The 16,660-nt window shown below is 35.6% G+C and overlaps 1 protein-coding gene across 1 annotated transcript in view; it reads left to right on the forward strand.

Moving 5' to 3' along the window:
• Positions 1-16,660, forward strand: part of LOC131976923 (focal adhesion kinase 1-like) — an 82,800-nt gene that overhangs the window by 49,027 nt on the left and 17,113 nt on the right. Inside the window, exons 24-28 of the mRNA XM_059340143.1 lie at positions 3,383-3,494; positions 4,862-5,680; positions 13,685-13,762; positions 14,802-14,984; positions 16,114-16,239. Of these exons, the coding sequence (XP_059196126.1) occupies positions 3,383-3,494; positions 4,862-5,680; positions 13,685-13,762; positions 14,802-14,984; positions 16,114-16,239 (1,318 nt within the window). The remainder of the gene's footprint in view (positions 1-3,382; positions 3,495-4,861; positions 5,681-13,684; positions 13,763-14,801; positions 14,985-16,113; positions 16,240-16,660) is intronic.

The raw sequence follows: 16,660 nt of genomic DNA on the forward strand, positions 1-16,660 counted from the left end.
ACCTTAATGAGGCTGAGATGGATAAACCAAAGGAAATGAAGGCACATACCCATTACAAAAAAACTAAAACTAACACTAAAACTAATAAAAACTAAACTAAAACTAAGCATTTTCTAAAAATAAAAACTAAACTAAAACTAGCAAACTGACTCTAAAAACTAACTAAAACTAACTGAATTTGAAAACAAAAATTCACAACGAAATTAAAACTAAAATTAATGAAAAATCCAAAACTATTATAACCTTGATCACAATAAACAAAAATACCAACATCGGCACTAGCATGCCATTTCTACTGCAGAGTTCAAAGGGTAAAATCATGCTGCTCAGTCTCCATCAGTGGCTGCTGTACTGGGCAGCTCTCAGGTGAGAAATACGTGAGAGTAAAGCAGGGCGGTGCTGAAAAGTCCAAAGTTGTGCAGTCAGCCCAGGCAGAGTAAATAATCTAAAGAGGTTTTGTTATTCCAGGTGGCAGAGTGGTGTAGGTGGGGGAGGAGGTTGCCAGGCGCTGATGTTATCGTCATCACACTTATTCATGCATGATGTCATTTACTGTTAAACTGTGAGGCAAGGCTGGCAGATTTATTCATGACTGGTTTCATTTGGATCAATGTCTAATGACTTGGCATATTAAATAGACATTCAGTAACAAGGCCCCAGAGTTACAATGCACCCTTTACAAGCAGTGAGAGGCCTTTTTTTTTTTGCTTCTTTAACATATTGGACCATTGTGTGTTTTAATTTTGTCTTCATTGGTTTAATTCTTTACTCTAACAGTTTACAGTTTAGCACATAAACAAAAGATTTTCCTGCAGATAACAACTTTTAGAAGATCCTGAAATCAGCGAGACACATTTACTTGATTTGTCTAACTGGTCTAATCGAGAAGAAAATGATATATATATAAGAAAAAATTAAATTTTAGAAATTTTGAAAATTTCAATATTAACTGATTAAAGTACAAAATTATGAGTCCGATCTTCTGTTAGTGCACAGTGTCATTAAAATGAATTTATATTGATATGAACATAAAACAAACAGTATGTGACTAATACCTGCCAGTGATTTGATGTGAAGACTTGAGAATGCTATTAATTATTCATTTTAAACTTCTAAAAACTAAACTGAAATAACCAAATATTGGAAAAAGTTGAATGGAGATCAGTTAAAAATAATATAAATCTTAAAACAAAAATCAAATGCATCATTTTTTTAAAACAGTAATGCATACTATTAATAATTAAAACATATATATTCCAAAATGGTAATTCTACAATCAAAATATCCAGAAGTGATGAAAAAAAAAATCCCTTTTTATCCTTTTATCTTATATTTTATTTCACAGCAATTGATATTAAGGCCAGTATTGATCTGTTTTTGTTTTAGCTTAATATATTAGTGAAAAACTGAAAGTTCAGTACTGGTATTTTGTGTAAATGTGTGTCAATGTGTGTTATGATGGGAAAGTAGACCTGACAGGAGACTGACTTCAACAGGTGCACGGACACACACACACACACACACACACACACACACACACACACACACACACGGCAGGAGACAACAGAACAGCAGGGTAATGATGTTACTAGAAATAGCTCTTCCCCTTGCTGAGGAGAGTAGAAAGAGTGTGTGACTGTGTGTGTGTTCGATTGTTCAGTTTTCTGTTTTGTGGAGCTCAGCAGCAGTCGATCAGCTCCTCCTCTGGGAATCTGGTTTGGTTTAGCAGCAGTTTTCCCAGGGAACAGGTCAGTAAAGATAAATTTAGCGGGTAAATTCATTGTGGTATCTTTGGCTACATTAGGACTAAAAAATGTTGGGTTTGGGGTGTGGGACGTTGCTGAGCCTCAAAGTGATTCAATTTAATCTTAAGCAATTTCACTCATAAATTTACTGCTTAAGTAGGTTTAAAAGTTTTGCCTGCCTCAGCAAAGGGTTGGTTTCAGTAGTTGGCATGAATACACAGTGATGGGTATTATCAAAGGTCCTTTTTGAGACATAATGTTGAAATTAAAGTGTTACTGTATTGGCTCACAGCGTATAATTAGGAGTTACTGGAGCATTCTGTAATGAATTTTAATTGTAGCAAGAGACTGAGCTATAAGACATTTCACAACAAAATGGAATTTGTTTTTCTTACATCTTTAGTATTTTGTTTTTTGACTCTCTGTACAATGCTTCATCTGTTGAGGAGAACCCTGTGATGTGTGATGTGTGTATATATGCAGAGGTGCATGCGTTTGTATAAGTTTTCCTGCGTGTGTATCAGGAGGTGAAGTTAAATGCCATTTTATTTAGCATTTAGTTTTTCTTTTATTAACCCTATAAACCCCATAACTTGCCAGAGTGTTTGAAAGGCATAAGTTTATGTTAAAAAATTAAAAATAAAAAGTCCAGAATTACACCACAATAGTGATATTTCATCAAAATGTACTTTACTTTACATAAAATGTTTGCAATAATATATGTTATATTTAATGTATTTAAATATTTGATATGTAGCATAAATGGAAACCCCATTTTTTTTTTACAGTATTGGTAACAATTGTGGGCACTTGGGAAAATATTGTATATTAGATTTATTTTTTGTAAATAAAAGAAGTAATTCAGCTTGCTTGTCTTTTTTAATTGTTTAATTTTTTTTTTTTATTGCAGTGAAACTGTAAAAAAAACCTTTTTAATTCAAGCCATGATCCTGCTGCATCCTTCCAGGTGCAGAGCTTCGGTATTGCACTGAAAAACGAGGCCACAGTGAGTGAAATGTGACAGGAGACTTAAAAAATAGGGCTTGGGGATATTTTACACTCACTAATAAATCTGGCTGGTTCATTTCAGTCACAATACATTTTATACCTGGCCTAACAGCGGAGCAGGAAATACATAGTCGTAATACTACCATAATACTATAATAACAACTAAAATCTTGGTCTATTTATCTTACAATGATCTTAATTTAATTTATTTTATTTGATAGGGACAATGCAGTTAGCATAGATACAGGGCATGCATCTGATGTGCTGCATACAGAGATATAGCTTCAAAACAGAATAAAAAAAAAATACAGCTACAAAATAGAATAAAATTACAAACAATTACAATATACATATACCCTGAGAAAAAATAAATAAAAAATAAACCCTGTATAAATATAGCTTAGAATTTAAAATCATCATAAATCTAGAAAAGAAAGAAATAAGAGAGAAAAGGAGGAAAGAGGAAAAAAAACATCTTACATACCAATCCAAGGTAACTACTCAAACAAATATATAGAATAATAATACAAAGGATAAAAAGAAAAACATGACAACCCAACCCTTCTTTCCAGTGCTGGATTTTTTTTGTTACATCATATTTTGTTTTTGTTTTTTGTCCTTCTTTCCAGCACTATATTAGAGGAGGAGAAGCTCCAGCAGAAAGAGAGGAGCAGGATGGAGATGAGGAGACAGGTCACTGTTTCTTGGGACTCTGGAGGGTCTGATGAAGCGCCACCAAAAGTAAGAGGCTGCAACACCACGTGTGTTTGTGTCTCTGTCTGTCTGTTTGTGTATGTTGGTATCAGTGCAACAGGTGCAGTAATAAAGAGTCTGACCATCATTTGTGTTTGTGCTGTTGGCAGTGAAACGCTCTGATCATTGCAAGTCCCATGCACTCTCCAGCTAGCCTCTCTGAAACGCTTTCATGTGGAATCAGTGATATGTTTTCTGTTGTCTACTTTGCTTTTTTTCCCATTTATATTAAGGCATTGAAGTGATTCTTATTTTATATAATGTGATTTATTATATATAACGTGTGATTCTTTGAACGTACAAGCTTTCTGCAGGACCCTGATGGCGTTAAATTATTGCTGAAGTCAGTTGTCAAGTGGGGATTTCTCACTATCATAATGAAGGCTTAAGAAGAGTATCTGTGACTGGGTTTGATCTCTTGAATCCAGGCTTTTCAAGGAGTGCCAGGTGCATGTAGCAAAGTGTCATATTATGGTACTTTAACTTACTAATGTTTAAACATTGACATGGCTCCCTTTTCAGCTTTTGCTCATGTTTTTGATTAATTTTATTACTTTTTGTCATCTGAAAAGCAGCTTCTTTTTATCAGTGTTCAGGTATTTCTTTTTGCAATATTTCAGTAGAATGATGATTCTACAGAGGGCAGGTTAAAGCTGATATCACAGTCTAGTAGATTAAAAAAATGTCACAACAAAGCTTAAACAACTGACTTGAACCAACACAGCAACAGGTAAAAATATATGAATATTTGAAATGTTTTATATGCAAGAGACCAAGTCTTAAAACAGTCTTAAAACAAGCAGAAAATTATTATTATTATTTTTTTCTTTCTTTTATTGTGAAAGTCCACAAGCCCCTCCCCCGCTCCCACCTTCACTAGCACCATCCCACCTTACTGCTTGTTGCCCCAGCTGCTGCCTGCTTCACCCTCACTTGCTGCCCCCCCCCCCGATCCCCTGCTGTTAGCATCTGTTAACTGCTTCTTCTGGTTACAACTAAAGCCATATGTCTTGAACAGAAGTTCATAATATTGAGAGATTTGTTATTTTAAGCCTTCAGCAATGCAGTTGGCTTACCCCTAAACTAAATTTTTGTTGCAGATTTTAGTGAATGCTGCATTTGTTTAATTTCATTCACACAAAAAATAAATTTAAATGTTTTCTGGGAAGTAAAAGTCTTTCTTTTACTTTTTCAGAGGCACGGTTGCTATATGGCTTTGGTTACAGTCGTGTATATTTCTGTGGTTCTGCTCATCCCTGTCTGTTTCACCTTTCAACTACATATCCTTATCTTCTATGATACTTTTTTTTTCTTCTCCATTTGTCCGTCCTCTACCTTTGTCTTTCTGTTTGCAGCCTAGCCGTCGTCCCTCCCTGCAGCCCACCTTCAGTCTGGACTGTCTGTCTGCTCCTCCGCCCCACCAACATTGCCATCAAAACCAGCGCTTTGCCTCACAGCTTTCCCTCTGCCTTGGAAACCCTCATCCTTACCTCCCCACTCCTCCACTCTACTCTTCACCCATGCAATTTCCCCATCACTTTTCCTCTTTACCCAATCCTCAATCACCTCCTTTTCAAAACACCGATGTCTACAATCGCTCTTTGTCTGAGAAAAACACTAAGATCAAGCTAGAATCCAGCGTGTCGCTACATGCTAACTTCTACTCTCCACCTCACATTAGCTCAGAGAGCCAATCCAATGGCAGCTGCCCACACAAGACAAATCCCCAGACTAACGGCCACCTGCTCTGTTCATCCCAGCCAAAGTCAAACAACTCACCCTCCCATCCCTGGCACCACTTCTCCCCACTGCTTTCCCAGTCTAGTCCTAACCTTAACTCCCTGCCCCGCAGCATGTCAAATATTTGTCCCCACACCTTCCAAAACATCCAACCCAACTCAAATTCTAATCTTAAAACCCTACCGGTACACAGCTTTCACCCCGGCTGCCAAGGTAATCCCGGTGACTCTGACCCCCAGCACAAACACCCTGCTGTGAAGTCATGTGGGAGGCCCCCGCTCGTCCCTAATGCCCCCATCACTCTTCCAGAGAAAGACCTCCCAGTACCCTCTGCCTGCACTCACCACCATCCACCCAGTCGAATGCTAAGCCTCCCTGTAACTACACCTTTCCCTGTTCCCTGCCCTGAAAGACACATGTCCAGACCCTTGAAGGCAGGTGGTGTATTGTTCAACTGCACTTAAAGGTATACTATGCAGGATTTTCCTAAAACAAACCAAAACAATGTATAGACTAAGGCTACGTTTACATGATGACGGTCTGAACAGAAGACGCAAAAGTGGCGTTGTGTCTTCACTTTTTATTCCGCGTTTAGACGAGCGTTTTCGGGAGGAAATCTGCTGCATACGGTGACGCAAAACTGTGTGGAATTGGATTGTATGCATGCCAGGCGGCATCACTTAAAGCGATAAGAGCATCTTTGGGCATGTGGAAGTTTTCACGCCACGTATTTTAATCAGCTACTCCTTCCACAAAGTTATCCACCATCCACTAGATCTCTCAGGTCTCGTCCAAAGCCGTCTGGCTCGCCTCCGACCAATCGGTGCATCCAAAATGTGATAGAAGTAATTCCAGATCCTTCGTATTCAACTTTTCCACTTTGGAAGGTGGTTTCAGATTTTTGAGTTTTTAAGCCCCAAAAACGCCGTCACCGTCTAAACGAAAGGCACTTCCGATAAAATATTTTGTCGTTTTTACCCGCAAGCGTCCTCATGTAAACGGGGCCTTAATGATCTCTCTCAGTCATCATGAAAGACCAACTACAGGTGAGTGGAGGTGTCTGCACTGTGCCTGTGTGTTCTCTTTTCTTTTAATTTTGCAAGATTCAGGGTGTTTCGAAAAGACACCCTTGTGGAACAAAGCTTTGAAAATAACAGACACACCACCAAAACAACAACAAAAAATGCAAATATAGCGAGATGAATCATCAATTCCAAAATGAGAGTGAATCTGGGGTTTGGTTGGAGGAGGAGCTAAGGTTGAATGTTGTGTTTACAAACAATAAGCATAGTATTCCTGCATAGTATTCCTTTAAGCTGCTCTTTACATTGTGTGTCTTTATCAAAAAAGTTGGAACATTCAGGATTGTAGCCCCTCTGGTAAATGTTCAGATGGATTTATCATGATCCATTAAGGACGCTAGATAAATTAGGTTGATAGATTTCTGCCTTGTTTTATCTACTAAATATATTGTTGAACACAGTATTATCAGTACAACGCATTAACTTAATGGCCATATATACTTGCATCACTTAGAAGTAAATTATATTAACGTAGGATTTTAACACACTCTGACAATTTAAGATTGTTAGGTATCTAAAGTATTGTTAGGTATAATTTATTGAGATTATAGCTCTCAGAAACTGAGCTAATCTGTTTAATCTGGACTGGTTTTATTGATGATATTTGATTGACAGTGGCCTTTAAACTAATTTTGCAAGCAAAGAAAACACATCATTTGATATATACCTAGTCTATATTTAACCTTGACTTTCCTTACCCTAAAAGCCTTTTTTTCTGTACTGTGTGTATGTCCACTACATGACTACCAAAATTAAAATAATCCCAGTTTTGGCTACAAATCTTGAAAAATGTTTCAACATTTTCTGATAAGTGGATCCACAAAGTCATTGTATGTTTGAATCATTATTTTAACTGTGAGTGCAGTGATTTCTGATTTCCAACACCACTGACTGTAAATGAGCATGTTTATGCTCGGCATGCTTTATTTCTGTTGGACGTGTTGTTGAATGCCCTCTGTCGTGATTGAATGTTGTTACAGATATTTGTGTGTGCTTCAGGCATTGTGTTGAAGTGTCCTCGGATTATTGCACCCTATTTCTAGCCTGTTCAGGATGCCTGTCATGAATCCTTAATCCATTTGCTGTCAGTTGGACCCCTCTAACACACAAGGGACCAAGGTTATTATAGTTAACGAAAACTAACGAAATAACGAAAACTAGAATTGAAAAAACATTTTCGTTAACTGAAATAAAAATAAAAACTAGAGTTTTTAAAAAACGATAACTAAAACGGTATTTTGTGGTTACAAAACTAACTAAAACTAACTAAAATTATAGTGGAAATGTCCTTAGTTTTCGTTTTTGTCAACTTTTTTCATTCATAAGTCAGTGTTTCTATTTGAACATGCAACACATGGTAAATATGTTTACTGAGACTGGGATGTCTACACTAGAACCAAAATTCAAAACACCTGGAACTGTAAGAGTTAATAACCTTATTGGGGCTGAGATGATAAACCAAAGGAAATAAAGGAAACATTTATTATGGCCTCTTTGAATCACGCACCCAACACATAGCCCATTACAAAAAAACTAAAACGAACACTAAAACTAATAAAAACTAAACTAAAACTAAGCATTTTCAAAAAATAAAAACTAAACTAAAGCTAGAAAACTCACTCTAAAAACTAACTAAAACTAACTGAATTTGAAAACAAAAATTCACAACAAAATTAAAACTAAAACTAATGAAAAATCCAAAACTATTATAACCTTTCAAGGGACTTAATATATACACTATATCATGTATAAGATAGGAAGAGAAAATATTCATAGAAATAACAAAACTATTTAAATTTCACTAAAATTAAAATGACGTGTACTGAGGTTAAAAAAAAAAAAGGATGTTAAAATCATTTTTTACACTAGGTGGAACCCAAAGTCCAGAACCAATGCTGTTATGTAATGCAACCACTTTTCCACTCCCCAGCTCCGGGTCTCAGCCACGTTCAAGAGGAAAAAGCTTAATCTATAACATAGCACAATTCAGTAAAATGCTGTGGGTCTGCACTCTGTTCTGAATTCAGTCACATTGATTTATTGCATATTGCATAATGCAGCTTGTAAGAATGTGTGAAGCCTGGGATTGAGAAAGTTTATTGTTTATTGTTTATTGAATGGATCCCCATTAGCTGACGCCTTGGCGACTGCTAGTCTTCCTGGGGTCCCTAAAAAGACATAGAAAATTACATTACATGTCATTTAGCAGACGCTTTTGTCCAAAGCGACTTACAATAAGTGCATTCAACCTGAAGGTACTAGACATAGACCACAGGAATCAAGTAAGTACATAACTTTAAGAGCTAACTGTCATCGCTAAAGGAGTGCTATATGTTAAAGAAGAAAAGAAGAGAAAAGAATAAGCTTTTCAGATTTTTTTTTTGTTTGTTTTTTAAATATATCTGTTAGGTGACCATGACTTAACCGAAAATGACATACAAACAACATAAACAAAAACAGTACGTACAAGAAAAACAATAATAAACTCAATTAATACATACATGCAATACTGTTAAAAAATTCTACATTCATATTTACCCAACAAATGTTATACTGCAAAAATCATTAATTCAGATGTCTATAGTGTCAATATCAGCTGTATACACTTATAATTTGTCATTTCATTAGAGAACATTTAAAAGGAAGAATCATCCGGCTACAGATATAGCAGTTGCTTTAAATACATACGGAGCAAGATAAAAGGTCTTTCTCTACTGGAGCCTGCTCCTACAGAGCTGTCACCTTGACCGAGCTGTGGGCTGCTGCAAGGTTATAATAGTTTTGGATTTTTCATTAGTTTTAGTTTTAGTTTCGTTGTGAATTTTTGTTTTCAAATTCAGTTAGTTTTAGTTAGTTTTAAGAGCGAGTTTGATAGTTTTAGTTTAGTTTTTATTTTTGAAAATGCTTAGTTTTAGTTTAGTTTTTATTAGTTTTAGTGTTAGTTTTAGTTTTTTTGTAATGGGTATGTGCCTTCGTTTCCTTTGGTTTATCCATCTCAGCCTCAGTAAGGTTATTAACTATTACAGTGTTTTGTATTTTGGTTGGAGTGAAGACATCCCAGTCTCAGTAAACATATTTACCATGTGTTCCTGCATGTTGAAATACAAACAATTAATTATGTATGAAAAAAGTTGACAAAGACGAAAACTATAAGGACATTTTCACTATAATTTTAGTTAGTTTTAGTTAGTTTTGTAGCCACACAATATAGTTTCAGTTAGTTATCGGTTTTTTTAAAAACTCTTGTTTTTATTTTTATTTCGGTTAACGAAAATGTTTTTTAAATTTTAGTTTTCGTTATTTTGTTAGTTTTCGTTAACTATAATAACATTGGGGTGCTGGCCAGTTGTCCAACACATGCTCTTATTTTGGTGGGTGACCCTGGTTTTTGAGCATTTAGTCCTCCTACTCAGCCGTAACATAACCTATCTTCTAAATGCCCCATTTCCTGTTAAGAATTATGACATTTAATGCTGGGAAAGTGTTTAAAATTAGAGCTACCAGTAAAGAATCAGTGGGGGAAACTTGACCAAAATAGCTTTATAAAACAAGTAAATCTTCTGTTTGTCTGCACAACAGGTCACAAGTTAAATCTTTACAACAGCCAGAATAAACTCCTGTTGTCGGCCTGTCTTCTCCCAGCTGGTGATAGATGGGTCTGTGTGGGAGTCCATGAATTGTGCAACAAAGTGATACATGAAGTAAAAAGGAAATTTTAATTACACTGTGCCGCTCAACATACCTAAAATTCTTGTTGGAGTTATGCCACGGCTCTACATGGGTATGTGTGTCATAACAGCAAGTTAATTTTAAAGGAATCGGAATAACAAGTTTTCCAAGTGTGCGGCCCTGGTGTTTTTGCATTTTTTAAATTCCAAATACATTACACGACATAACATTAATCACATGCATTTTTATCGAATACAAAGAACCTAGGGCTGCTTGATTATGACAAAATGCATATTTATAACAATTGTTTTGTTCAGTATTGAGATCACAATGATTTAACACGATTACACATTGACTTGTAATTTCACTGTGGATTTTGGTGAATTCTTAATACAATTAAAATGAAAACAAATAAATGTATATTATTCAAGACACATAAACAATACATAAAACTACCACAAAAATATCAATATAAATGAAATGAAAAGTTAGACCAAAGTAAATTAGATGATGTGGTGACAAACAAATGCACATTTATATTTTAACAGTTTTCAGATTCTTCATAAAGGAAGACACAAACAGAGCTATAAAACAGTGCTCTGTCTTCATTTCCTTGCCAGTAGATGGCCCTCATTAACATATAATTTAAATGTACTTGTCTATCCACACTCAAAAAAAGAATTAAGCCAAAAACGTGGACTTTATGTAATTTAATTACATGTAAATTTTCCATGTAATTTTATTACATAAGTTGAATGTAAAAGGTCAAATTAAATGCAATTTTTTTCTTTCATTTAAAAGTAATATAGATAAATTAAATAACGTTAATGCAAATTTCTACATAAACCGAATGTGTAAATTTACTTAAAGTTTATGTATACTTTTACATAAACCTTATGAGTTTATTCAAGCATCTCATACGCAAGCAGTTATGAAAAAAGTTTCTTTATTAACATTAAGCACCAAATTGGGGCAACAGATTCACAAACACATATTCAACATGAATTAGTCGCTTATTAGCATGCAAATAAGTAACATATTGGCTCTTAATTAGTCATTATTAAGTAGTTATTATTGGCTTATTCTACATGGCCTTATTATACAACCAGTAAGACATTAACTAAGAGTTTTCCCTTAATAACCTCAGAATTATTGATTATTAGTAGTAAGTAAGGAAGTTGTTGTATATGAGTTATGATCTTAATATGCTTTACTTTGTATGAACTTTATGTCTCTTTAACTTTAAATGTAATATTGAATGAACTCATAAGGTTTATGTAAAAGTATACATAAACTTTAAGTAAATTTACACATTAAGTTTATGTAGAAATTTGCATTAAAGTTATTTAATTTATCTAATCCAATCAATCCAATCCAATCCCCTTTATTTGTATAGCACATTTAAACAACACAAACGTCTCCAAAGTGCTGTACATAAAATCAACAATAAAACAAACAATTCCATATACCAATCAGCAATAAATAATAAGTGTATAAATCTAAAATGATGCCACAAATAAAACAATACAATCAAACAGATAAACATAGTAAAATAAAATAAAAGACGCAGTTAAAATATTACTTTTAAATGAAAGAAAAACCTTGCATTTAATTTGACCTTTTACATTCAACTTATGTAACAAAATTACATGGAAAATTTACATGTAATTAAATTACATAAAGTCCACGTTTTCTTTTTTTGAGTGCATGGCTGGGACTGAAACTGGCACTGCAGCTCTAGAATTGGATAATACTGACCGGGTCTATTTATTTATTTATTGAGTCATTCATTCTCATTCAGATATACACTACTGGTCAAAAGTTTTAGAACACACCAACTTTTCCAGAATTTAATTGAAAATGATGCAGTTTAATGTCTCAGTGTACTCTGAAATGAATGCACATTTGCAACATTTAAAATTCTTTATTGAGCATGATAGTGTTTTGAAAGTAAAAAAAAGATTCAAAATCACATTTTATGTTGGACTAAAGGACTAAAAAAAGACACAAAATGACAAAAAAGACACCTAAAGACACAAAATGACTAAAAAAAGACACAAAATGACAAAAAAAAGACACAAAATGACTAAAAAAAGACACAAAATGACCAAAAAAAGACACAAAATGACTAAAAAAAAGACACAAAATGACAAAAAAAAGACACAAAATGACTTACAACGACATGAAAAGAATTTTAAAAAATGGACAAAATAGCCCAAGACTCCATAGAGTTAAGTTGTTAACCCATTTCTTGTTCCCTGAAAAAGACCTACTTGTATAATTCTGAAATGTACATTATTTTTCAGTTTTGGTTAACCTTACCTTTTTTTATTTACCTCTGGCAGTTCACCACTTACCTTTGTACCCTTTCAAGCTGTTCATTTGACTTGAACTGCTTGAATTTCAATTAAAAAATGGAAAAATTGGGGTGTTCTAAAACTTTTGACCGGTAGTGTATATTTATTGAAAATTCTTCAGATAGTAACCAATGTCTGTCTTTCCCTGGTGTGACTGTCCTGTCTCATTAAGCTCTTCTTCCAGTCTGCCTGTCTGTTGTCCCTGTGTTTATCTTCCCATTTTTAAAGTGGGTATTCCCCGGGAAACCTCCCTCTACATAGATTGGCTACCACAGGGCTGTGAATCTGTTTCCAGCAGATTTAAACTTCCAAAATATAATTTTGTTCTTGTTAAGGAACCCTGTGTGCTTCCATGTGTGAGCATGTTGACAACATGCTGTATGTTTCCCTCTCTGAGAGTCTTTAAAAGCTCCTGTTTGTCTCGTCCTCAGTTTCTTTGTCTTGTCTGCTTCTCTTTGTCCTTCCTACTGTTTTTCCTTTTCTCTTTCCTTGTCTCCTTCCCTCCCCGTCTTTCTTTGCTGTCTGTTTCCCCCCCTGTGTGTCTTTGTGTCTGTCTTGCTGTCGGAGGTGTGGTCCAGAGAAAGCTACTATGAGAGACTGTGGAAGGTAGAGGTTACAACACTGTTGTGCTAGAAATGAGCTCTGTGTTAGAGAGGTTTAAATCATAAAGACAAATGTCTCCAGTCATTCTAAGAGGGGAAACATCAAATTTCAACAGCTTCATCACAACAAATCACCAGAAACCGAGTAGGAAAAGGGCTGTGGGTTCACCAAGCACTTCTGTTTTTAGCTACTTGTGCCCAGCAAAAAAAAAAAAAAAGAAAAGAACAGAGACGAGTAGCAGACACGCTCTTCTCTACTTCAGTCAGCAGAAACTCAGATTAAAACTATTTTACACTACACCTTTTCAACAGCAATTCATCCTTTTTTTTTCAAAATTTGAACTTCACAATGCTTGAAAAAGAGGTCCTTGGTGAACATGCAACCATAACACACCTGCATCACATCTAACCAGAGATCCAAGTGATCAGTAACCCAGGATATAATATATGTCAATGTTGTTTTTATAAGGGACAGTAGTGGGTTGAACTAACAGTTTGCTGGACTTGCAGCCCAGTGGGTGTTCCCTGTTTTGATTGACAGCTAACCCAGCCACACAAACAGCTCTGAGGGGTTTGTGTGTTGTTTGTCTGAATGACTCAGTGTTCCGTCTTCTAACGTGCAATTTGGGAAAAATATTAACAATCATTGTTACTGTATTTTTATTTTTCCCCCTCTGTCTTTCTCTCTCTCTCTCTCTCTCTCTCTCTCTGTCTCTCTCTGTCTGTAGCCCAGTAGACCAGGCTATCCCAGTCCTCGCTCCAGTGAAGGTTTTTATCCCAGTCCCCAACATCCTGGACACTACCAGGTACGCAGGCAAACTCCACTGACTCTTTTGCTGCTGCTGTCCTTGGTACTTTTTATACAGATGACTTAAAAAAAGTATGTGCAGTTGCTTGTCTTCTCCAGTTTGGGAAGACAACTGTGTCTGTTCAGCCCATTTCTAAGGATGGAGGGTGTTGAATTAAAGGCATTAATGAAGCAATTTACATGTATTAATTGCTTTGTCTTGCCAGTTTGTGAATGGATTGTTGTTGACAGTTAAAAACTGAGATCTTTCTCAATTTTGTCCGATGCCCAGAATGCTCGATTAAACCTGCAGAGTGCGAGCAACACGATTCTGACTGCAAATTACTTAACCCTCTATAGTACGGTGTTGCCCTCAGGCAACATATCCATTTTTGGCCTGTCAAATTTCTACAGAGTATGTTTTTCAGTGATGCAATACTTTTAAAAAGAGGGAAGAGTATAGGGAACCACTAGCAATGCTTTAATTTGACACAAGACTTCCAGGAGGCCATATTGAAACCCTTCTTTGCAGACTTTTCCAAAGGAAACAGCTTTGCCATTTTGCGCCACAAAAAAGCACTGAAAACATAATTTTGTTGCCCTTTTCCATCTGGAAAAAAAAAATCCTACTAATAGGTGAGTAAACCTTCATTTTCGATATATTTCATGCAATTTAGTTTTATAATTGACACATGGCAACAGGCAACAAACCCCAGAGACTTAAAAAAAATATATAAAATTTCTTCAGATTATGTTTATTTAGTCTATTTTAAGACAGAAAAAACACACTCCAAACATTCTCTTCCTAACTGGCATCATAATGTGTACCATAGAGGGTTAATAATAAGAATTTCCTGAAAATTACACATAGTACCTTTAATTTTTAATAAAGATTTTAACTATCAACCAGAAAATAATGAACATAATATGTAAGGATAGAAACTAAATGGATAAAAAACAAAGAGAAATAAACAAAAGGTGAAGATGGAATCAAAAGAGAACCGATAACAAACTAACTAACTGTGTGTCTGTTTCTCTGTCCTCCCTCTATGGATCAGATGGCGGGGTACCCCGGCCCTCACACCCTCCCCTCGGTGCCCAGCGCCCTGTACCCCCCACAGGCCGCCATGCTGGACACACACCACGCACACACACACCCCCGCCATCACGTCCACACACACTCACAGCACCTTCCCCATCCACATGGGCACGACATGGCACTCTGGGGCTCTGCAATGGAGGTAAGAGACCAGTTTTACACTCACACAAGCACACACAGGTGAATCATAACAGAACTGAAACACACACAGGATTATGCCGGTTGTCAGGGAGAATCTTTTTTTTTTTAAAAATTTAAAAAGCTGATGTTCAAAAGCTTGAATGTGCAATTTGAAGTCTGAGTTTTATTATCTTTTTTTATTTCTGGAGAAAAATTTGTTGGTTGGGGCTATCTGACAAAATCTGCCCACCAGCAAGAATACATATTGTTGCCTGGCAACCTAAAGAGGCTGATCACCCTGTTAGGATGTATTGTGAATGAAAAACTACCACCTGCATAACAAGTCCAGTCCACAAATTTACATAATAATATATATATTTTAGGGGTGTGCCATATCGTATTGTTCATGATAATATTGGTATATTTTTTTATGGTTAAAAAAATTGCATATCATGATATTGGCAATGTTCCTACTTCTTGATGTAGTGGTTAAAGTTGTTTTAATCACAAAAAGCTACTTACTCCCTGTCGCTAAACACATGCAGCTTTCAAAATAAGAGCACATGGATGTGTTAGCAGAATCCACCACAGAATTTACAAGAAGACTGTCAAAATAAGATGCCTTGAATAAAACATAAAATAACCTTTATTCTCCTTTACAGAATGTCATTAAAATATTCCCCCGGAACCCCTAAATGGTTATTTTTATCATTTGCTCATACACAAGAGTCAAGAGTAACTTTTTTGTTTTTGGCAACTGTTGAGATTTGCTCTTGAAACTACATTTTAGATTTTTATTTATTTATACAGACTAAAAAAAAGAGCATATTTTCTATATCTTTTTAAGTATTTCCTAATATCGTCAAGAATACAATATCATGATATTCTTTTAGGGCCATATCGCCCACCCCTAATATATTTAAATGGTTCAAATCAATGGCCCATGATACCCATTCATTTCATCTCAGTTCAGCCTCTTATCAGTTTGGTGTATGTGTCTGTCCATCCTCTGTGTGTGTGTGTGTGTGTGTGCGCGCATGTTTCTTTTCATCTGTGACTGTGTGTTGGTGTCTCTGTGTTGGTGCGCATGCCTGTTGCTTTGCTTGTCCTTTGTTGCATGCTTGTATTGGTATTTGTGTTTGTGTGTGTAGGACAGGGCAGTAGACATGCAGCAGTGTGTAGGCCAGCAGTGCCTGTTAATGGAGGAACAGCTGATGATACAACAACAGCAGATGGAGGAGGACCAGAGGTGGCTGGAGCAGGAGGAAAGGCTGCTGGTAACACACACAGCGCACACATTGGAAAAAAAACACACACAGACACAGTTAATGTACACTACTGGTCAAAAGTTTTAGAACACACCAACTTTTCCAGAATTTAATTGAAAATGATGCATTTTAGTGTCTCAGTGTACTCAGTGTAAAATTCTTTATTGAGCATGATACTGTTTTGAAAGTAAAAAAAAGATTCAAAATCACATTTTATGTTGGACTAAAGGACTAAAAAAAGACACAAAATGACAAAAAAGACACCTAAAGACACAAAATGACTAAAAAAAGCCACAAAATGACCAAAAAACGACACAAAATGACTAAAAAAAGACACAAAATGACCAAAAAAAGACACAAAGTGACTAAAAAAAGACACAAAATGACCAAAAAAAGACACAAAATGACAAAAAAGACACCTAAAGACACA

Source organism: Centropristis striata, chromosome 8, assembly GCF_030273125.1.
Source record: "Centropristis striata isolate RG_2023a ecotype Rhode Island chromosome 8, C.striata_1.0, whole genome shotgun sequence".
NCBI lineage: Eukaryota > Metazoa > Chordata > Actinopteri > Perciformes > Serranidae > Centropristis > Centropristis striata.